At 42.8% G+C, this 24385-nt stretch overlaps 1 protein-coding gene across 1 annotated transcript in view; it reads left to right on the top strand.

Annotated features, from left to right (window-relative positions):
- ROBO2 (roundabout guidance receptor 2) overlaps positions 1-24385 on the top strand; it is a 587768-nt gene that overhangs the window by 363257 nt on the left and 200126 nt on the right. Inside the window, exons 3-4 of the mRNA XM_065421111.1 lie at positions 4434-4591; positions 6733-6853. Coding sequence (XP_065277183.1) covers positions 4434-4591; positions 6733-6853 — 279 coding nt within the window. The remainder of the gene's footprint in view (positions 1-4433; positions 4592-6732; positions 6854-24385) is intronic.

Genomic DNA, 24385 nt, shown 5'->3' with positions numbered 1-24385 from the left:
TGCTTCACAGATATTATGCAGCAGACAGCTAAAACCATTGGTATTTTTTTTCACTGAGATCCAGTCTTGTGAGTAAATACCACCAGCGTCCCTTCAGTCTTCCCAAAGTCCATTCAACTGTCATTCTGTAACCGCTGAGCTGGTAGTTGAATCTTTCCTTGGTATTGTCAAGGTGGCGTGTGCATGGCTTCATGAGCAAAGGGTAGGTTGGGTCCCACAGGGTCACTATTGGCATTTCAACATCACCAGTGGTAAACTACTGGTTGGGAAAGAAAGTCCCTGCTTGTAGCTTTCTGTGTTCTTACAGATGCATACATCATGCGCCTTCCCTGACCAATCAACACTAGTGTTGGTGAAGCTTCTTCTGTGATCCATCAAACCTTGCATAACCATAGAAAAACAGATGTACTCTGTGGCAAGATGTTTCTGGTGCCAAAATAGGGATTTGTGTGTTGTCTATAACCCCACCACAGTTGAGGAACTTCATTGGTGCAAATCCATCCACTATGTCTTTCACATGGTTGAGAGTCATACTCCTGCGTAGCAGGATGCTATCAATGGCACTGTGCACATGCATGACAATGGCCCCCACAGTGGATTTTCCAACTCCAAAATGATTGTTCACTGACTGGTAGCAATCTGGTGTTGCAAGTTTCCACAGTACAATCACCACTCACTTCTCCTGTCAGTGCAGTGCTCTTTCTGCTGTCCATGTGCCGGTGGGCTGGGGCAAGCTCAGCACACGTATCCAGGAATATGGTCTTCTCCATCTGAAAGTTCTGCAGCCACTTCTAGTCACCCTAAGCCTGCACTACAATGCAATCCCATCAGTCAGTGTTTTTCTCAGGCCAAGAAATGCCGCTCCACCATCTGCAGCTGCTCCATGAATGCCACCAACAACCTTGAATTGTTTCTTGCTATTTTCCATAGCAATCTGTCCTCCAAGAAATTGTCAGGTTCGCCAGTGATTCGGTGGTTCTTGCAGCTCTGCAAATACTGAAGGATTGTGTGCCCTGTGCTTGCAATGCTTATGACACTAGTGCAGAGCTGTGCAGGCTCCATGCTTCTGACAGAGATGGGGGACAGCGAGGAGGGCCAAGTGGGTTCATGGGATTTTTTTTAAAAAGGCACAAAAAATATGGGATATAGATAGCATTATGGAATGGAATCAGTTGCATGCTGGAAGTTGATCCACTTCTCCCAGTCACCCCATGCAACTTGTTTCTTCCCCACCATGTATTACTAAAACTTCCCACTGGATGGCAGCAGGTTACATGCTGGAATACCTAACCAGGGTGCACCACACTGTGCATTGACACAAGTGCTCTTGGTAAGCACATGCAGCACTGATGCAAGGAGCCAAGTAGGACATGCCCAAGGGATACGCTAACTTTTGTGGCTTTATGCCAACATAACTTGTGGCAGCAAACATTTGTAGTGTGCATATGGCCTAACAGACCTCCATTTCCTCTTATTTCCCAGGGATGATACTTTTGGAAATGTTTGGGAGAGCCATGCTGATCTGATTGATGTTTGTGCTTTGTATTGTCTTTATTATAATGTATGAGGGAGCCCTGAGTCATGTATTCTTCCTAAATGGCATCAAGTGATCTCTATTCATACTTATTCCTCCCTTTCTTTTACGCCATCCTCTTGTTCTTCATCCTCCTTATTCTTTTCCTTTCCCTTCCTTTTACCCTCTTTCTTTTTTTCCCCATTTCACCTAACACATTGTTTCGTGCTTCATAATTCCTGTATTCTTGGTCATCTTTATTTCACCAACCACCATTATGCTTCCCCTTTGTCTCCATCTGTTTTCTTCTCTTCCTGTTTTCCAATTTTCTCTCCTGCATTTTCTAAAACATAAGACACTTTCAGAGGTACATAGTTAGATAGATCTATTACAGCCACAAGAGTCAAGTTTCAATGTTTTTCTCCCCACTAAATTTCAGTTCTGTGTTCCATCCAAGCCACACTTGATATAGAAACAGGGTAGAGGGGAAAAGGGGACTTCAAACCTTATTCTTGGCTGGCTGGGGCCCTACTCTGCTCCTGGCGTAAGTCAGAGCAGCTTCCATGTTGCTGTAACTTACTCTTGCTTTCCTGTGGCCCTCAGAGACTGTTCTGGCTGCTGAAAACAATCACAGTGTCCCAGCCATGCTCTCAGCCTCAACCCCGTGTCAGGAACTGTGATTGGGTGGTATGGAACCATGATGCTTTGGTGTACCCTGCTAATTTTATTACCCTTTTGCATCTCTGGAATTGCATTAAAAGGCTGTAATATAATGAAGAACCAGGTCATACGTATCTGTTTAACTTTTAAAAAAATTTTGAGTTTAGTACCATATGTAATGATGATGGAACCACTTGATGTTGTCCATAGGCCTCTTCAAAAGGATTAATGTCTGTCACTTGGCAGGTTTTTAGTTTTAGAAACAGTTGATGCTTGGCAGCAGTTTACCAGTTGTGCAAGAGGCTATTTCTCCACTCAAAAACATTTCTTTTTCTTTCAGCTCTCAGATATAAGAGACACTTCCAGAAATGGGTGGTTTTGAAAGTTCCTTTCCTGGCCTCTCCCTTGAAATTGCTGCTGATGTTGCCTTTCTTGGCTTCATTTGGAAAATACTGTCTTTCTAATAAGATTGCCACAAACACATGTTGTAGTGCCAAATTGTTAGCAGCCCATAATCTTCATCATGTTATTTCTGTATCATGGGTTACCTTCTTTATATTCCATTTTATCTCAAAAACCAAAAGACCCTATTTTCTCTCAATTTAGTTATTGTGGATCAAAAATTGGCATTGGACAAGCAATTTGCATTAGTCAGAAATACCTTTTGGGTTGAGGCTTTTGGCAAGTCATTTGTTGGGAAAGCAGTACTAAACAATGCCCTTCAACCTACCAGATGTGCTACTTTGGAAAAGGTTGGGTCCTTGCCAAAATGCAGTTTGTTGCCCACCACTTCATATCATTTTTATTTTGTACCTCTAGAAATGGCCTAAATAGCCCCTCCTTTTGTGTTATATAATTTGTATATATATAATTTCCTCTCGCCATTGGATTTACTTGTGTATCTCAAAATGCTGAATGATAACTGTAAACCCACACCTATACTGAGTTCCACAATTATATGCACTCTCACCTCAGCACACTCAGAGGCTAATCCTTGTGCATATAAATAATAATTTCTTCTTGTCTGTACAGAAGAGAACAGAAAATATGCTGTTTAAAATGTTGTTTTTATTTTATTAACAATGAAAGCAATAAATGCCTATACACTGAAAGTGACCAATTTCTATTAAACTCTTCCTGACTGCACTTTCACTAGGATAAAATGTTTTCTAATTTCTCGGAGGGCCCTGGTTTGATTAAGGGTGGGAACTGTGTTAAAGCAGTAATGAAGCCCATACATAGCTGATATTCAAGAAGGGGAAATGTCCTAAATTCAATTTCAGTAGCTCTATCTAGAGCTATTTTCAGTCTGATGTTTATAAGAATGACAATTAACCTAGAGACGAGGACACACATGGAGGAATAACGATGTAGTAGATACCATTTCAACACACACAGGAGCCAGCTAGCTGGACCTAATCCTGCTTTACAGCAGCATGATTTACATAAGGAGCTAGCATGTGTTGCCTAATTTAGTTTTCAAACCTTTTGGCAATGTGTATGCTTTTTCTTTTAGGCAGTGTGGGACAAGACTGGTCAGGGCTGCAAGAATATCAAAGGAATAGAAGAAGCGGGTGCACTGTATATCAGCTCAATTTCTTGACATCTTTCAAAAACACTGATCATTTAGCACCAATTTGATCATAAAAAATAATCCTTCCTGAATAGAGGCAAAACTCCACAATTTGATACCAGCGGTGTCATATCTAGAACCTTTTCACCTAGCCAGTAGTGGGGGGGAAAATCACTGACAAGAAAGGTGCCAATTGAAGAGAACAGGCACACCAGATTTTTAAAAGGTTACAACCAATGTCCAGCATGCTGCTATCTTTAATGAAAAGAGTTCAGTGTCAGACCAGAACTACTGCCATAAGGAATATTTCTCCTCAGCGCGTCAGGCTGGCCAGATGTCACATGGCAGGTGGATCTACAATAGAAGGATAAAAGGAGCAGTGTGTATATTGGTCCTTTTGCTTTTAAATGATGAGCAATGCATTTACTTTTAGCAAATGTAAAGTAAAAACACGCACATCTTGTCTGTATTCATTAGATAAGAGAGGCTACCTGTTGAGTCATCTTTCCTCTTCCCTCTGCCCCCAATAACATATTTTGCAAGGAGTTTTACAGTGCACATAGTATACAAAGGCGTCATTTGAATAACTTGGAGGCTACTTTTACTGGGAAAACAATTTGTTTGCCTTTATCAGGTTGCAATTCCTAACAACTAGTTTTATTTTCCTTTCCTCATTTGTTCCATTAGTGCTACGGGATGACTTTCGCCAAAACCCTACCGATGTTGTTGTGGCAGCTGGAGAACCTGCTATTCTGGAGTGCCAGCCTCCTCGAGGACATCCTGAGCCCACAATCTACTGGAAGAAAGATAAAATCCGCATTGACGACAGGGAAGAGAGAATCAGTGTAAGTCCTACCAAAATGCCATTGATAGATAATTATCCACAATATTTTTTAAAATGTATGTTTTTCCATGGATTTGAATGAGCATTGAATAATTTACATAGCAGTATCCACAAAGATATAACCCCCCGTCATTCAATTGGCTCCATGCAGGGAAATTCTTGTGCTTATATGGAACTTCACTGATGTTACTGGGACACTAGGCAAACATTGGGTGTCCATGCACAGTTCTTATTGTAGGACTGAGGATGTAAGTATTTGTATTGGGCCTGCGCCACACCCCCACTAGCCCCACAACTGAACACCTTGGAACTCTGAAACTGGAGCAGAATTTCCCAAATTGTCTCTACAATGGGCCAAACCAAACTCTCCAGTGCTAACCTTTGAAAGTTAAAAATTTGCACCTCAGGTCCATCTTTAGTCCACCTTTAGTCATAGGGAGACCTGGTATCAAAGTCTATAGTTAAGATTGTCTAATATTTTCTACTAAAATGCACTGTTAACTTTGCTGAACTTTAATCAGGAAGCAATTTTTTTTTTTATGCTGACTATCTGCCTATGGGCTGAATATTTTGAAAAGTTTAAGCATAAATGGATCAGCTGTTTCTGAGAACAAGGTTAGGAAAACCCATCATTTTGTCCATGTTAAAAATAATTGTTACAACTGTTTCTATTAATAACTCTTCTATGGTTTGGAGTTGGAGTTGCCCAGATGTCAGGGATTTATCTTTGCCTTCCCTCTGAAAAGCTATCCAAATTTGTCCAAGATATAAGCTTCTGAAAAATACTAGTTTGCACATGCTCAGGAGAAAATTGTTAGAGTTTGGCAGCAAAATTCTCTGAACATTCCATCTTCCATTGGGCATGCTCCAATGTGTTAGTGCCCAGAGGATGTGGAGAAGAACAAGGAAACAGCCTGACTTGAATGCAAATGAGTGAGAAGTGGACGAAAGTGGGGAGAGGAAGGAATTGGTTGGGGGAGTGGGGAGGAGGCATTGATAGATACCAAGGACAGGAACCATAGGTTGTAAAAGAGCTGAGCTGGACAGAGATGAGAATAAATCAGGGTTGTGTAGTGAAGAAGGCTGTTATCTGTAAAACCCTTGCACAGGCAACCTTAATACTGGCCTTTCCTAACTTTTGAGTAGTTGGCTTTGCAACCTTAGTATTCCTTTAACGTAGTTATTTTATACATAATACATTTTGAACTTGTTCAGTGCTGGTATAATTTGATATAATGGTGGCCTTTGGAAACTTGATTGCCTTTGATGTGTAAAGATTTGCAGTTAAATGATCTCAATATATATATATACTATTCAAGGTGTTGTGGACCAGACTATCTCCACTAAGTTCTGCTCAAACTGGGGGAGGAGGAAAGAGTAACAGGGAGCTTACTGCACTTCCCTGTGTCTCATGTTATAGTGGCTCCAGCCCTGACTTAAGTTGAATCAACCTATCGGCTGCTTTAACTTATAACAGCTACCTAGGGTCCCAAAGAGTACATACATTTTCTGGAAATTTGCAGCGCTGAGCTGTGCCCTTTCTTCTAATCAACCTGATCATTCTCTTCCTCAATATGCCCCTGTGCTGGGGTTGAGGTGACGTTGATATAGAAGTCAAGGGAATTCTCAGTTGGGCAACTGCAGATCAATTCCATCCCATTTGCACCAGTCAGAAATAAGGAGAAAATCTGGCCTTGTAAGTACAGAGAGTACAAGGGAATACTACAGATTCTGAGATCAATTTACTATAGATAAAACTGGCTTTCTTTTAAAGTGCCACTATGGTACTGTAGGCTTACAAATTAATATACTAGAAATAGTGTACCAGATGCAGCATATATCACCAAAGAAAGGTAGCAAGAAATGTAATTGTTTTGAAATTTAAGGGCATCATACAAAAAATTGAGACAAGACCAGAAGTAGGGTCAAATATACTTCAGAAGAGCCTAATATCAAATTAGTATTGGTATTGTTCAATACCAAATAGATGGCCTGATAACCCTTAAAGAAAAGCTTTGACATTTGTTGTTTAAAAAAAACAAAAGACCCCCTCCCCATATTTGAGATCTTTGCAATCTAAGAGCCTCCCTTTATTTCTGATTGTTTATGTAAATTAAAATGTCTTTTCTTTGCTTCCAACAGATACGAGGTGGGAAACTAATGATCTCAAACACGAGGAAAAGTGATGCCGGCATGTACACTTGTGTCGGTACCAACATGGTGGGCGAACGAGACAGCGATCCAGCAGAGCTGACTGTCTTTGGTAAAACTACTTCCTCGACTTTTGTTTTATTTTTACTATACATGCAAAATATTGAGTTGATCTAGCTGAACAGCCAAACCAGGTGACAAAGTCAGGGTAACAAAAGACAGAGTAACTGCTAATGTACAGACTACATTTCACAATTTTCCATGAAGGATAAGTTTCAAGGGTTGCAGGTTATAAATTGGGAGCTGGGATGAAGCAGTCATTTTTTTGTGAGTGCATAGTTTAAATCTAATTGGAGGTCCTTGATGAAATGCATAAACTCAGAAACCTTAATCCAGTAGATAATGCTTTCCCCCACAACATTACCGAGTATAATTGAGCCACTTTTAATACAGTGTCTGCTTAACAGAGACTTGGACCAACATAGCCTGTTTAAATAATTTCTTATTCCCAGGGGACTCTGAGATCAAAGCTGTTGTAGCACAGCACACAGAAGCTGGATAAACTGCACAAAGTCTTAGATAAAAATATCTATATAGTTAAGAAGCTGATCTCATGAGTTTATCACATTTTACTTTAAAGCAAAAAGTATTGGACTGAGTATTCATCTCTGAGTATTCATCTCTGTTTTGACTCCAGTTTTCACAAACCACTCTGTCAGCTCTCCATTGACCCTTACTGCATACCAAGCGAGGCTATACAAACTCTGCAGTACTTGAGTCAGCTTGCTTCTAGCATTGTACCACTTGAGTACTTTGCACAAAGCCTCTCAGTTAACAGAGTCAAATGCTTTCTTAAAGGCAAGGAATGTGCAAAACAGAGGTTCGTTGAACTTGGTGTGTCTAGCCAAGATTTGACCAAAAACAACTGTCTGATCTATGGTGGAGTGCCCAGGTCTAGAGCCAGTGTGTGACTCAGAAAGGATTTCTTTTGCTCTTTTTTTCATTCAGCTGTGAATCATTCTACAGAATACCGTGCTAGGAATAATCATAAGACTTAATTCCTTGGTAGTTATTGCAGTTATTTCAGGGGCTTCACCCTTTGCCCAAATTAGGTTAAATAGTTTGTAAAGGAGCATGACTGTGCCTCTTCCACCATGCTTTAACACTTCAGGTAGTACGTGGTGTGGACCAGGGGCCTTGCTGTTTTTCAGAAACATCATTGCAGCTTTAATTTCTGCTTCCATTATGTGTTCTTCATTGTTGCCTTTGTAGCTGATGGCCTCAAGGACATCTGGGTCAACTTGACTATTCATGTGGAGTAGCTGATGAAAATGTTCTTTCCATCTTTTGAGTTGATCTTTCATCGCGTAGCTGACTTGTTACAGGTGTTAAGTTCTGTAATAGTTTTTTCAAGCTCTTTGTCTTCTCTCTCTCTCAAGCCATTGTTGTTTTTCAAGCTCTTTGTCTTCTCTCTCAAGCCATTCTTTCTTAGCTTTTTTGACTCTTCATTTTAGTTCCTTCTTGATCTATTTGTTTTTCTGCTCAGCACAGTCTTCAGCTTTCAGATGTTCTTGATATGTTTTTCTTTTTTTGATGTGATTTTGATCTCTGGTGTCACCTACTTTTTCCTTTTTGGATACAGCCTCATCTTTAAACCTCCTCACTTGTGGCATGAAATATGTTTTTTGCTCTGCCCAGACTTGTTCTATTGTTTTGTCATCTAGGTCTAAATGAAGGGCAAAGTGGCCACCGATGGTATTCTGAAAGGGTACCTTAGTGTCTGTATTTTTTCAAAACTTTGATATTATAAACTGTCTTGACTATTTTTGCAAATTTTGAAATATGAAGTCTGATCCTGATGGTAGTGATCACTGCTTGATGGTCTGAGTTTGCATTCAGACTTCTGTAGACCCTACAGTCTACTACACTTGTTTTCCAGCATTATATTACTAGGATGAAGTTGATCATGTTTTCTGTAATACCAGCATTAGAAATCCAAGTTTCTCTATGGAATTGCCTGTGCTGAAATGCTGAGTTTGTTATAAACAAACTGTTAAATTGCTTCAGTTCTGCACTATTATCACCTCTCATTTCTTGATCCTATTTCTTCTTTCCCCTGGTGTTCTCTCAGGCCATGTTATCACTCCCAGTCTTGACAGTAAATCCCTTCATTACAAGCAGAAGATTTCTAGATGGGGTTCATGAAAACTCTGTTTGAAGATAATTGTAAAATTGGTTTGTGGCCCTGTTTGTCTTATCTAATATAGTATACAATGTTATCAGTCTTTGCACATACACACAGATCAAGATTTGTTTCTCCATTTCAAACAAATTGTGAGCATGAAATGGTTCCTTTTAGTGAAGTTCCATGACCACCTGTGGATTTGCCATGATGCAGTATTACACGACTGTAAACTACCACTCTGCTTACTGCATTGACGAAGCATGAAAGCACATGACTTTTTAAAATGGTACTTTTGCACCTTGCAAGTCATACCAGTATTGGATTATAGTTTCCATTACAACCAGTACATCAACATTATTTTATATTATTTTATAATATTAGAGATTGAGAGAGACACACACAGAGAGACAGTGCCTCTCTTCTTCATCACTTCGAGTACTAGTAATTTATGGTAATAATCCCTATAGATACTAAACAGATTGAAGTCCAAGTCTACAAAACCCTAAGGTTCCCATAACTTGTTAAAGGAATTAAATACTAGGGATAAAATCATGTGAAAAATACATTTAAATTCCATACTGCAAAGGCATGACAAGTATTAGGTTTGCCTTAATATGCAAACTTTTATGTAGTCAATTACAATATTCTGAACATTTGCTACAGGATATAATCATAGCAGTAAACCAGTAAAGTACATTCTATGCCTGTCTTCCTAGTACTGTATAAAGGGAATGGAAATGAAATTAGCAGTTTTGATCCCACATAATTGAGTTAGGGTATGTCTACACTACGAAATTAGGTCGAATTTATAGAAGCCGGTTTTATAGAAATCGGTTGTATACAGCCGATTGTGTGTGTCCCCATATAAAATGCTCTAAGTGCATTAAGTCGGTGGACCGCGTCCACAGTACCGAGGCTAGTGTCGACTTCCGGAGCGTTGCACTGTGGGTAGCTATCCCACAGTTCCCGCAGTCTCCGCCGCCCATTGGAATTCTGGGTTGAGATCCCAATGCCTGAATGATGCAAAACAGTGTCGCGGGGGGTTCTGTGTACATGTCGTCAGGCACCTCCCCCTCCATCAGAGCAATGGTAGACAATCGATTTGCGCCTTTTTACCTGGGTTACCTGTGCAGACAACATACCACGCCAAGCATGGAGCCCGCTCAGCTCAGCTCAGCTCACCGTCACCATATGTCCTCTGGGTGCCGGCAGACGTGGTACTGCATTGCTACACAGCAGCAGCTAATTGCCTTTTGGCAGTAGACGGTGCAGTATGACTGGTAGCCTTCATTGGCGATCTGGGTGCTGGCAGACGTGGGGCTGGCAGACGTGGGGCTGCATTGCACACAGCAGCAGCCCCTTGCCTTTTGGGAGAAGATGGTATATTACGACTGGTATCCGTCGTCATCGTACTGCAGTGGCTGTCAATCATGGGCACCTGGGCAGACATGCTCAGTCCTATCGAACTGTCTTGACAATGATGGCCATCAGTCGTAGTATGCTATTTTCTGCCAAGCGCCCAGTATTTTCTGCCAAGCACCCAGAAGATGCCGAGGGCTATCAGTCATGCTGCACCGTCGTCTGCCAGCTTAAGATGTAAAAAATAGATTTGTTCTGTATTCATTTTCTTCCCCCTCCCTCCGTGAAATCAACAGCCTGCTAAACCCAGGGTTTTGAGTTCAATCTTTGGGGGGGGGCATTCTGTGTGACAGTTGTTTGTGTTTCTCCCTGATGCACAGCCACCTTTGTTGATTTTAATTCCCTGTACCTGTACGCCATGTCGTCAGTCGCCCCTCCCTCCCTCCCTTCGTCCGTCAGATACTAGTTTCGCGCCTTTTTTCAGACCAGACGCCATAGCTAGGACTGGGATCATGGAGCCCGCTCAGATCACCGCGGCAATTATGAGCACTATGAACACCACGCGCATTGTCCTGGAGTATATGCAGAGCCAGGACATGCCAAAGCAAAACCAGGACCAGCCGAGGAGGTGATTGCAGCGCGGCGACGAGAGTGATGAGGAAATTGACATGGACATAGACCTCTCACAAGGCACAGGCCCCAGCAATGTGGAAATCATGGTGTTACTGGGGCAGGTTCATGCTGTGGAACGCCGATTCTGGGCCCGGGAAACAAGCACAGACTGGTGGGACCACATCGTGCTGCAGGTGTGGGACGATTCCCAGTGGCTGCGAAACTTTCGCATGCATAAGGGCACTTTCATGGAACTTTGTAATTTGCTTTCCCCTGCCCTGAAGCGACAGAATACCAGGATGAGAGCAGCCCTCACAGTTGAGAAGCGAGTGGCGATAGCCCTGTGGAAGCTTGCAACGCCAGACAGCTACCGGTCAGTCGGGAATCAATTTGGAGTGGGCAAATCTACTGTGGGGGCTGCTGTGATCCAAGTTGCCAGGGCAATCAAAGACCTGGTGATATCAAGGGTAGTGACTCTGGGAAACGTGCAGGCCATAGTGGATGGCTTTGCTGCAATGGGATTCCCAAACTGTGGTGGGGCGATAGATGGAACCCATATCCCTATCTTGGCACTGGAGCACCAAGCCACCGAGTACATAAACCGCAAGGGGTACTTTTCAATGCTGCTGCAAGCCCTGGTGGATCACAAGGGACGTTTCAACAACATCAACGTGGGATGGCCGGGAAAGGTACATGATGCTCGCGTCTTCAGGCACTCTGGTCTGTTTCGAAAGCTGGAGGAAGGGACTTTCTTCCCGGACCAGAAAATAACCGTTGGGGATGTTGAAATGCCTATCGTGATCCTTGGGGACCCAGCCTACCCCTTAATGCCATGGCTCATGAAGCCGTACACAGGCAGCCTGGACAGTAGTCAGGACCTGTTCAACTACAGGCTGAGCAAGTGCCGAATGGTGGTGGAATGTGCATTTGGACGTTTAAAAGCGCGCTGGCGCAGCTTACTGACTCGCTCAGACCTCAGCGAAAAGAATATCCCCATTGTTATTGCTGCTTGCTGTGCGCTCCACAATATTTGTGAGAGTAAGGGGGAGACATTTATGGCGGGGTGGGAGGTTGAGGCAAATCGCCTGGCCGCTGATTACGCGCAGCCAGACACCAGGGCGGTTAGAAGAGCACAGCAGGGCGCGGTGCGCATCAGAGAAGCTTTGAAAACGAGTTTTGTGACTGGCCAGGCTACGGTGTGAAACTTCTGTTTGTTTCTCCTTGATGAACCCTCCGCCCCCCCCACCCGGTTCACTCTACTTCCCTGTAAACCAACCACCCCACCCTCCCCTCCCCCCTTCGAGCACCACTTGCAGAGGCAATAAAGTCATTGTTACTTCACATTCATGCATTCTTTATTAATTCATCACACAACTAGGGGGATAATTGCCAAGGTAGCCCGGGATGGGTGGGGGAGGAGGGAAGGAAAAGGACACACTGCAGTTTAAAACTTTAACTCTTATTGAAGGCCAGCCTTCTGATGCTCGGGCAATCATCTGGGGTGGAGTGACTGGGTGGCCGGAGGCCCCCCCACCGTGTTCTTGGGCGTCTGGGTGAGGAGGCTATGGAACTTGGGGAGGAGGGCTGTTGGTTACACAGGGGCTGTAGCAGTGGTCTCTGCTCCTGCTGCCTTTCCTGCAGCTCAACCATACGCTGGAGCATATCAGTTTGATGCTCCAGCAGCCGGAGCATCGACTCTTGCCTTCTGTCTGCAAGCTGACGCCACCTATCATCTTCAGCCCGCCACTTGCTCTGTTCATCCCGTGATTCAGCCCGCCACCTCTCCTCTCGTTCATACTGTGCTTTTCTGTAGTCTGACATTGACTGCCTCCACACATTCTGCTGTGCTCTTTCAGCGTGGGAGGACATCTGGAGCTCCGTGAACATATCATCCCGAGTCCGCCGTTTTCTCCTTCTAATCTTCACTAGCCTCTGTAAAGGAGAAACATTTGCAGCTGGTGGAGGAGAAGGGAGAGGTGGTTAAAAAAGACACATTTTAGAGAACAATGGGTACACTCTTTCACGTTAAATTTTGCTGTTCACATTACACAGCACATGTGCTTTCGTTACAAGGTCGCATTTTTCCTCTTATATTGAGGGCCTGCCGGTTTGGTGTGAGAGATCACTCACGCAGTGCCAGGCAACAGATTTCGGCTTGCAGGCAGCCATGGTAAGCCACAGTCTTTTGGCTTTTTTAACCTTCTTAACATGTGGGAATGGTTTCAAACAGTAGCGCCCTCATTTCCCATACCAAGCAGCCGTTGGGTTGGCCATTTAAAATGGGTTTGCAATGTAAAAGGAGGGGCTGCGGTTTCCGGGTTAACATGCAGCACAAACCCAACTAACCCCCCTCCCCCACCACACCCAATTATCGGGGATGATCACTTCACCCCTCCCCCCCACCGCGTGGCTAACAGCGGGGAACATTTCTGTTCAGCAGAGCATGAAGGGGCACCTCTGAATGTCCCCTTAATAAAATCGCCCCATTTCAACCAGGTGACCGTGAATGATATCACTCTCCTGAGGATAACAAAGAGCGATAAGGAATGGATGTTGTCTGCATGCCAGCAAACACCGGGACCATACGCTGCCATGCTTTGTTATGCAATGATTCCAGACTACGTGCTACTGGCCTGGCAAAGTGTCCTACCATGGCGGACGGGATAAAGCAGCCCTCCCCAGAAACCTTTTGCAAAGGCTTTGGGAGTACATGAAGGAGAGCTTTCTGGAGATGTCCCTGGAGGATTTCCGCTCCATCCCCATACACGTTAACAGACTTTTCCAGTAGCTGTACTGGCCGCGATTGCCAGGGCAAATTAATCATTAAACACGCTTGCTTTTAAACCATGTGTAATATTTAAAAAGGTACACTCACCAGAGGTCCCCTGTGTGCCCTCAGGGTCTGGGAGCACGCCTTGGGTGAGTTCGGGGGTTACTGGTTCCAGGTCCAGGGTGATAAACATATCCTGGCTGTTGGGGAAACCGGTTTCTCCGCTTCCTTGCTGCTGTGAGCTATCTACATTATCTTCATCCTCATCTTCCTTGTACCCCGAACCCGCTTCCCTGTGTGTTTCTCCAGTGAAGGAGTCATAGCACACGGTTGGGGTAGTGATGGCTGCACCCCCTAGCATGGCATGCAGCTCCGCGTAGGAGCGGCATGTTTGCGGCTCTGCCCCGGACCTTCCGTTTGCCTCTCTGGCTTTGTGGTAGGCTTGCCTTAGCTCCTTAATTTTCACGCGGCACTGCTGTGCGTCCCTGTTATGGCCTCTGTCCTTCATGGCCTTGGAGACCTTTTCTAATATTTTGCCATTTCGTTTACTGCTACGGAGTTCAGCCAGCACTGATTCATCTCCCCATATGGCGAGCAGATCCTGTACCTCCCGTTCGGTCCATGATGGAGCTCTTTTGCAATCCTGGGACTCCATCACGGTTACCTGTGCTGATGAGCTCTGCGTGGTCACCTGTGCTCTCCACGCTGGGCAAACAGGAAATGAAATTCAAAAGTTTGCGGGGCTTTTCCTGTCTACCTGGTCAGTGCATCTGAGTTGAGAGTGCTGTCCAGAGCAGTCACAATGAAGCACTGTGGGATAGCTCCCGGAGGCCAATAACGTTGAATTCCGTCCACACTACCCCAATTCCGACCCGCTAAGGCCGATTTTATCGCTAATCCCCTCGTCAGAGGTGGAGTAAAGAAACCGGTTTAAAGGGCCCTTTAAGTCGAAAGAAAGGGCTTCGTCGTGTGAACGTGTCCAGGCTTAATTCGATTTAACGCTGCTAAAGTCGACCTAAACTCATAGTGTAGACCAGGCCTTAGTCTCTATAAGGAAATCTGTACTTAGAATTTCCTTGCTGTCCAAATTTTTCCAGCTCTTCAGGAATTTTTTTTTTTTCTGCTGCAGCAGGAGAACCACACAGGCCAATATGTTCAATGTTGGATGCTGAAAGTTAGGCACCAAATTGAATGTTTAGATGCCTAAATATGGATTGCCTGATAGGTTTTAAAATGTTGGCCTTGACACTTAAAATAAATCTAGGACAAGAAATGAATCTGCCTTTACTGGGAAATTAAAAGGATTTATTAATGTTACTGGCAAATATACAGAAAGTACTGATTATGGTAGGGAAAAGTTCATTAATCATTCACCACTCTTCTCCCCTTTTAAAAAAGCCTCAATCCAAAACAAAAACAAAAACAAACCCTATGGCAAGCTTTAGTGTACATTGCTACCCTACTAGGAAATGGGATAGTTCCATACTACATTTCCGGAAATCAGTTGTAGCTTGTTTTTGGCTCTGAATGTTTTTCTATAATACCTTTTGCGTGTCACTCCTGATAGCTTTTGGTTTTCCTGTGCAGTGAATTTAGCTTGAGGCAATGCTTCTGGAAAAACTGAGTCTGCATGGTGGTGACCGGTGGCTTGATCGGAACAGCAAGGATGTCTGGGATTTTAAAAACAAAAGCCCGTAAATCCAACACCTTAAATAAAGCAATACATGAAAACACAATAAAAGGGATAGTAAAGGAATGAGAGGAGAAGAGAAAAGAAGGGAAGAAGGGGATGTGGATAGGTTGCAATATTCAGAACCCTCCCACTGAGATGCACAAGTATTACTAAATAATATTCAGAAATATCCCCATTAGAACTGTTCTCAAAACAAGCAAGTTACACTTTGCCCTCTATTTATAAAACTGATATTTTTGTGTGCATTTATGAAATCGATCCACAATAGCATTTTCAATTTTTGTTGTAAAAAAGGGGATTTTGTCCCCCCTAGTCAAATCCTGAATCCTCTGCAAGCAGAAATTGTCCAACTTTTCACAGTAACATTTGATAAATGTAACTGGTTTTGTAAGCAGCACATCCCAAAATTAGTCCTGTTCTTTGAGTTGCGACACCAGAGCAGCATTAGACTTTGCCAGTCCTCTTTTTCAGGGGTCACTGCTTGCTTGGGTCTTCTGAGGCTCCCAGGTGTCATCTCATAGCAGAGCAGCAAGAGAGCAAGAACACTGTCACAGAATCTAGGATCAGTGGATGACCGATTAAACAAATTTCAATCACAAAAGGCAACATGCTACTTTTTTTTATTATGGATTCATTTCCCCCCCTAAATTCTAAAGACCAAATTCAGAAGTGCAAGAGGTATAAATTAGTCTAATTTAAATTGTGTCCAGGTCTGAACAGGCCAGCACAAAAGTGGCTTAAAAGGCACCTTTGCCCCCTCACTACATTCCTGTGCTGAGCTGAGCAAGATGGAGAATGTAGCCAGTTGTGCTCTGTTAGCATTTAGGCTCCCATAGAGCCACTTATACCCACTCATCAGTGTGCAAGGGTGTCTGAAGAACCAGAAGGTGTAAGTTAAGTACCATACAAACTACTATTCTCACTGTCTTCTGTCAATTGCTTCTCTTCCTACACTCCTCTCATCAAAGATCTCAGCATGAGTTGCTCCTTGTCACTGTTTTGGACTCAAAAGTTCCGATTCATTGATGATGCATAAGGATGCATATGCTATATGTTGTGTGAATAATTTGTCATCAAATCTAAGGGCCTCATCCAAAGCTCACTCATTGGCAGTCTTTCCATTGACTTCAGGAGGCTTTTTGATCAGGCGCTGGGAAAGTCAAAGTAATTAAAGGCTTTGAGAGGGAATTTAAGTTGGTGAAACACAACTAGAGAGGGTGCCAGAAGGAGGTGTAAGTGACACTGGTTAGACTCCTCTAAGACGGACCCATCTCTGAATTCAGCCTTTTATTTTAAGCTATATGAACTTTGTTATTCAGTCAGCATTAGATAAGGAAGTATCTGTTAGAAAGACACTGCCTGGCAACACCCTTAGGGACAGAATTTGAGTTGTCCATTAAGGGTTACACTGTATTTGGAAAAGAAATACCTCTGGAAGAGGGCACTTTACTGAAGATGTTAGATCCCAATTTTTGCCTTCTTATAGCCCTGGAGCCAGCACTACGTTCTGTGGCTACAAGATGGACTTTGCTAAAGTATCCTAACTATTCTCTATATATCAAGAGCTCTTTAATTCCAATACAGGAAGATTCCTAAACTATGGCAACAAACCTGACTAAGTCATCATTGTATCCACAATTCAATTCAGATCCCTTAAGAGAAAGAGAAGTTGGTGTGTCTTTCATTCGTCATGGCAAGGGTCATGATTATTTTCCTCAACTTCAGTCATTTTAGTTGTAGTTAGTTATTAAAATGTTCCATATAAAGAATGCAAATATACCATGCTCATGATATTGAGATGAGGAGGGATAGCTCAGTGGTTTGCACATTGACCTGCTAAACCTAGGCTTGTGAGTTCAAGCCTTGAGGGGGCCATCTGGGGCAAAATTGGTCCTGCTAGTGAAGGCAGGGGGCTGGACTCAATGACCTGTTGGGGTCCCTTTCAGTTCTATGAGATAGGTGTATCTCCATATATTTTATTTTTTACTTTTTGTAAAGAGATAAGCTGATGTCACAATATTTGCTACCCCACAGATACTGCCAGAATATCCAGACGTAATAGTATAATCAGCCAGGTATAAGAGATGCTGATTAGATCTTAGATGTTTGAACCTAATATTTAGAAAAAGGTATCACTGAAATCAATGGAGAGAGGTGTGCTGGTTGGTGATGGGAGGAGAGACTTCTAACTTCAATAATAATGGTTCCAGTCCGTTTGCATGTAGCTCTCACAATTCTTACCACTTTATTGTGAAAACTCACAGAACCTTAATAGTGTATAAGGCATAGATGTTTACAGTATCTGCATAAGTGCTTTACTTCCAAAATGACAAGAAAAAATAGCCTAAGAAAAGACATACCTTGGGAAGAATGTCCTGAATAGAGAAACACCAGCTTTTTTCATCATATTTTCACTTGCTCACTCAGCATACACTAAGAACCTTTTAAAACATAGCATGACCCACACTCATCCTTTCATCTCCTATGGACTCATTTTTGGCAATGAGAGCTTTGAGGCTATTAGGGTGGAAAGTAATCCAAATCATGCTACAATTAACAAAATATTCACTCCACTGGCTGAGATCTGGAAAAAAAATGTCTCTAATGTTCTTCCTTTGCGTCAAAATCTCTAGGTGAAAAAGCAGCTTTCCCCCCCCCCCCACTTGTAATATTTTTTTTTAAAGCGTTTTTATACAGGTTTGTCATGTTTCTTACTAGAAGACTAAAACACTTTAAAAATGATTGTTTCTTTCCAATAAAGAAAGAGAAAAGAGTTTTAAATTTGATTGAGTCTACATAGTAGAGGACACATTACATCCTTCACTCCAGTGATTATCTTGGCAGAAAAAGATATTAAGGCATTTAGGATTCCTTTTATTAGATTTTGACTTCCCATACATGGTCATCTAACTTTTTTGAGGGGCATATAGAGGGCAGTAACACATATTTGAAGGCCATCCAGGCCTCTCTAATGGACTGCAGTATACACGCAATTAGTTAAATAAAGGAAAAGTAAGTACTGGCTGTCACATTCCAGGGTTCAATCCAGGGTGCAATCCAGACCAGTTGCTGTTGTAGCTTTCAACTTGGGTTCCTCACAATCAGCCTGCCAGCCAGCAGGTCACACCATGAATGTCTGTGTGTGGCCACAGCCCTTGTCCAGCAACTCCGACCCCAGCAGCACACCAGCCACACTCTGGCTTCCAACAGACTTGGTTACTACTTGCAGGATGACCTCAACACACTCCCAAATTTTCACCCCAAAACACGTGTTCTGCACTGTCCATCCCTCTTCTGGAGAGTTCAGGTACTTTAGGTCCATTGCTTCTGTAAGGCAAAAATATCCAACAGGTTGCTACTTTAATTGGAGTTACCAAGCCATTCACAACACTGGATTGCTTTTGATTAAAGAATAAAACACATTTATTTAACAGCAAAGAGATAGCTTTTAAATTAGTACAAGTACACGGTGCTAAAGTCAGAAATGGTTACAAGAGAAATAAAGATAATTCCCCAACAAAAAAACTTCAAAAACAGACTCCAACAAGAAACTGCAGAATTGGAATCAATTTGCAAACTGGACACCATCAAATTAGGCTTGAATAAAGACTGGGAGTGGATGGGTCATTACACAAAGTAAAAACTATTTCCCCATGCTAATTTCCCCCCTACTGTTACTCACATCTTCTTGTCAACTGTTGGAAATGGGCCATCCTGATTATCAGTACAAAAGTTTTTTTTTCCTACCGCTGATAATAGCCCACCTTAATTGATTAGTCTCGTTATAGTTGGTATGGTAACACCCATTTTTTCATGTTCTCTGTGTGTATATATATCTTCCTACTGTATTTTCCACTGCATGCATCCGATGAAGTGGGTTTTAGCCTACAATAGCATATGCTCAAATAAATTTGTTAGTCTCTAAGGTGCCACAAGTACTCCTCGTTCTTTTGAAAGATAAAATACTTTCTATTAGCTAAAACTTAACAGACTGGACTTGGTTCAAGATAAAATTCTCACCGCACACTCCCAGGAACAGGAGTGACCAAATTTCAGGTCAGGATCTCTCCCAAAGTAAAATGGTGGTGTCGTTTGTTGTCTTAGGTGACAAAGAGGGAGAGATACATGGGCTGTTTTTGCTCCTCACCTTTAAAGTCCAGTCAACTTTTGAAATGCATTTTCCTGAGTGTTAGCCCTAGATAATGTTGATTCCCACTGTGAGGTTGGAGTCATGGAGTCTAATGGTGAAAGAGGTTCCAGGTTGCTGTTTGCTAAAATGTAGACTGATCTGTTACTGCCTCTCTTCTTTGCCAAAGAATGGCCACTTGATAGGTTATTGCCCATCAACTTGGATGACACCTGACTAGAGGTGCCAGTTTGTCTTTTGGCTTTGAAAAACAGGTTTATCCAGTCCACAGACTTGTCGGATAACCCCATTTTAGTCATAATTTCAGCTTATGTTCATAACTTTACAAATAATGTTGCTACATACATCTCACCATGCTATTATTGGCTCAGTAAGTTATTAGTTTTCAAATGATAGCTCACAAGACATATTTGTACAAAGATTATTACAGTAGTGTTTAGGACAGGGGTCGGCAATGTTTGGCATGTGGCTCACCAGGGTAAGCACCCTGGCGGGCCGGGCCAGTTTATTTACCTGCTGACGCGGCAGGTTCGGCCGATCGCGGCCCCCACTCGCCGCGGTTTGCCGTCCCGGGCCAATGGGGGCAGCGGGAAGCCGTGGCCAGCACACCCCTCGCCTGCGCCACTTCTCACCGCCCCCATTGGCCCGGGACGGCAAACCGCGGCGAGTGGTCAGAGAGTGGCAGCTCTTGGCCAGGCACCCAGCTCTGAAGGCAGCGCCCCGCCAGCAGCAGCGCAGAAGTAAGGGTGGCAATACCATACCATGCCACCCTTATTTCTGCACTGCTGCCTTCAGAGCTGGGGAGCCAGAGAGTGGTGACTGCTGACTGAGGGCCCAGCTCTACAGGCAGCAGCGCAGAAGTAAGAGTGGTAACACCATATCATGCCATCCTTCTGCGCTGATACTGGCAGCAGCTCTGCCTTCAGAGCTGGTCTCCTGGCCAGCAGCCACTCTCACCAGCTGCCCAGCTCCAAAGACAGCACTGCCGCCAGCAGCAGTGCAGATATAAGTACCACAACCCCCCACCTCACAATAACTTTGCAACCCCCCTTCCACCCCTCCCCCCCCCACACACAACTTCCTTATGGGTCAGGACCCCTACTATTTCAACAGCGTGAAATTTAAGATTTAAATAGCTGAAATAATTAAATTTACAATTTTTAAAATCCTATGACCTTGAAATTGACCAAAATGGACCGTGAATTTGGTAGGGCCCTAATCATTGATCATCGTCCTCCAAAGAAAGACCAGGATTCTCCTTCTGATCTGGGTAGGAAGGGTTCTGCAGGATTTTGCCTTAATGTCCAGTGTACTACTTAACCCAAATTTTCTCAAAGTGGCTGTCGCAAGTGCTGCAGCATACTATAGGTGTCTATCTGGTTTTCTGATTACATTAACAAGCCACTTTTATAACTGCAAGCAAAGTTTATTCTGAAGTTATAAAGGTCACACTAGTAATAGTACAACCAGCTGACATGACATATAATCATGACCTATTTTATAATCCTCTTCAAAGAGTATTCATCAGTGAAGCATAGCTTGGGCAATGGGCACTTTATTTACTCAGTTCAAGCTTTTAAAATGGCTACATTAAAACTTTTATACATGGCTATGATTTTCATTTATCACTCTTTCCTGCTATTTTCTCAGATATACTGTGTTCTGAATATTGTTGACAGAATTACAATGTTTAATTATACCACTAGACTTTATTTATGGCCAAAGCTTTAAAAAAAGTCATATTTTCCAAAGTTCTGATCTGAAACTGGATTTGACTTGCCTGTGTGAGAAACAAATTTTATTTATCATGCGCTGGCAAGCACCGTTCTGTCTCCTGAGAGATTAATATTGTAAGCAAGTTATGCAGGTGATTCAAATCCAGTTAATCTCACATAAAGAATGTTATTTGCATTGCCAATGGCATTCTCTCGGATCACTCTATATCTGTATAATTAGCTATTGGACATATTCAGGGGCCTGTATGAGTGATACAAAATGCAGAAAACAACATAAGAGAGAACTTGTTTTTTCCTCATTCGCACTTTGCAAAATGCAGAGCTGATGGCAAACTGGAAATGATAATTTGTTTGTCCTTGATAACTGTGGTCTCCACTTACACAGTTATTTACTTTCCAGCAAGTTCTTAACAGTTGTGGAAAAGATCCAATTCTTAGATGCTGCCATAGGCACCGACTTTCTAATGTGCCGCCCCACTCCCTGCCCCCACTCCACCCCTTCCCAAGGCCTCACCCCCACCCTGCCTCTTCCGGCTCCCAGGCTGCCTCCGCCCCGCTTCTTCCTTGCCTCTCCCTGCACCGCCCCCTCTGCCAAGCATGCCACACCCTGTCTTCTCCCCCCGGCGCCTCCTGCCTGCCGCGGAACAGCTGATCCACGGCGGATGGGAGGCGCTGGAGGGGTGGGGGGAAGGAGGTTGCACTGATCGGGGGAGCTGCCAGTGGGTGTTCAGCATTCACCTATTTTATTTTTGGGGGTGCTCCAGGGCTGGATGCTGCCTTTCTAACATGCTTTCAAACTATACTTGGTCCTGTCTCAGTGCAGAGGGCTCGACACAGTGATCTCTTGAGGTCCCTTTCAATCATATATTTCTATGATTCTTTGCTCTTAAACTGCCTGATGCAGAAGCAAGTATTCTTCCTTATGACCTATGAGCCAGTTACTAACATATCAACAAGGTTCTCCTGAAAATGTGTTGGGATATTTTTTGTGGCTCATTCTGCATAGGCATATTCAGCAACAGATAAGAATTTAATAAATATTACATTTTCCATGAAATATTGGACATCTGGAGCTTTGTATTGTATTTTGTGCTCGCAAATCTGCACATATTAGCTATATGCATGTCTGTAAGGTGTGTGTGTGTCCACGCATGCATATGCATTATGTTACAATCAAATACACACACTCAAAAATATAAACAAGCAACATCACACATGTTTGCACACATATACATGTATATGTAGTCACATGAATAACACAGGTGTGCCAGAATAGAGTTTTTAAATCTCTTTACCTTTCACAGATGGACACTACTTGTGTGATCCTCATTTTTCGGGTGCCTGATCTGAGAGCTTAGATCTGATTTGCAGAAGTGCGGAGCACTCACAGCTTCAAATGAAGTCAGTGTGAGCTGCACTTTGACCATTTGAAGTGCTATGTAGTGCTATCTACACTGAAAATTGAGGTCCTAGGGATTTCAAATTGGGCTCCCAAAAGTAGTGGATACTTTCAAATATAATATTTCTGTGCTTTACTTTCCCATCTGTAAAATGGATATAATATACCCTCATCTCATGAGGTGATGGAAAAATTAATTAATTATTTTTGAAGCACTCAGATACTATAGTGATTAGTGCCGTAGAAAAGCCCATGAATTTAATAGCTAATGAATTAAGAAAATAATTCTTTTTCTCAGAGCAGGGTTTGAATTATGTGCAGTAAATAAGGCCTGAGGCCACCCATTAAACAATGAGAATACAACAAAACATCGAGTGGCTGCTCATTTAGTTAATATTGCCCATTCTATGCACTGTGGAAAAAATAGCATGCAACCACATAGTTAAAAACTGTCCCCTAATGCATATGCAGAAAGGAGCTGAATTAAGGTTGCATGGGAAAACCCAGTTCTGGCATTTTACTGACTTTTGAGTGTTTGACCTGGCAACTTTAATTATGTTTTTAATGCCATTTTTTATGTAATTATACATATATTTCAAAGTCCTGTGTGTGTATGTATAATGTAGTCAACCTGTGAAATTCAATGCTACAGGAAGTCATGAAGCCAAACTCTGTGAGCCAGATTCTGATCTTATTTATGGTGTAAATCTGGATTAATTTAATGTAACCTCTCAGCTCACTGAGACTGAAATGTGGGATGCAATGCGTGACAAGCACCTTTATTTTTAAATCACTCTCTGTAGTGTAAATGACTCTTACTATGCCCTCTTTAATTGTGATCTATATAGTTTATAACAGTAAAAGTGTGTGTTTGGTGGGGGGATGTTGGAACTAAATTTGTGTGAAGCATAGACAACTTTGAGACTAAAATCAGTGACATGTCTTGAAATGAAATTACCTTGGATTTGTCCCAGTATAACTGAGGTCAGAATTTGGCTGTGAGACTAGATTTGAAACAGGCCTGGATAAGATTCTAACAAATAATAATTTTTGTAGCTGTGCATGCTAGAATAACAAGGCTAAACAAAACTCATTATTCAGGGCATCATTTCGTTTCTAGGGCTGTCAAGCGATTAAAAAAATTAATCGTGATTAATTGCACGATTAATCACGCTGCTAAACAATAATAGAATACCATTTATTTAAATATTTTTGGATGTTTTCTACATTTTCAAATATATTCATTTCAATTACGACACAGAATACAAAGTGTACAGTGCTCAGTTCATACTTATTTGTATTACAAATATTTGCACTGTAAAAACAAAATAGTATTTTTCAATTCCCCCATTGCAAGTACTGTAGTGCTATCTCTTTATCATGAACATTGAATTTACAAGCTGTGACAAAGTTCCTCCTCTATCTTGGTGGGTCCTGCGCTTATTGGCAGATTTTCTTGCCGCAGAGATTCACCATGTGGGTTGGGGAACAGCCCAGAGACTTTCCCCTCTGGAAGAACCCACAGTCCAGGTCAATTGGGAGGTTTGGGGGGAACCCAGGCCCGCCCTCTACTCCGGGTTCCAGCCCAGGGCCCTGTGGACTGCAGCTGTCTATAGTGCCTCCTGTAACAGCTGCATGACAGCTACAACTCCCTGGGCTACTTCCCCATGGCCTCCTCCAAACACCTTCCTTATTCTCACCACAGGACCTTCCTCCTGGTGTCTGATAACGCTTGTGCTCCTC

Source organism: Emys orbicularis, chromosome 1, assembly GCF_028017835.1.
Source record: "Emys orbicularis isolate rEmyOrb1 chromosome 1, rEmyOrb1.hap1, whole genome shotgun sequence".
NCBI lineage: Eukaryota > Metazoa > Chordata > Testudines > Emydidae > Emys > Emys orbicularis.
Note: the sequence above shows the minus strand (reverse complement) of the source record. Positions and strands in the feature narration are given on the sequence as shown.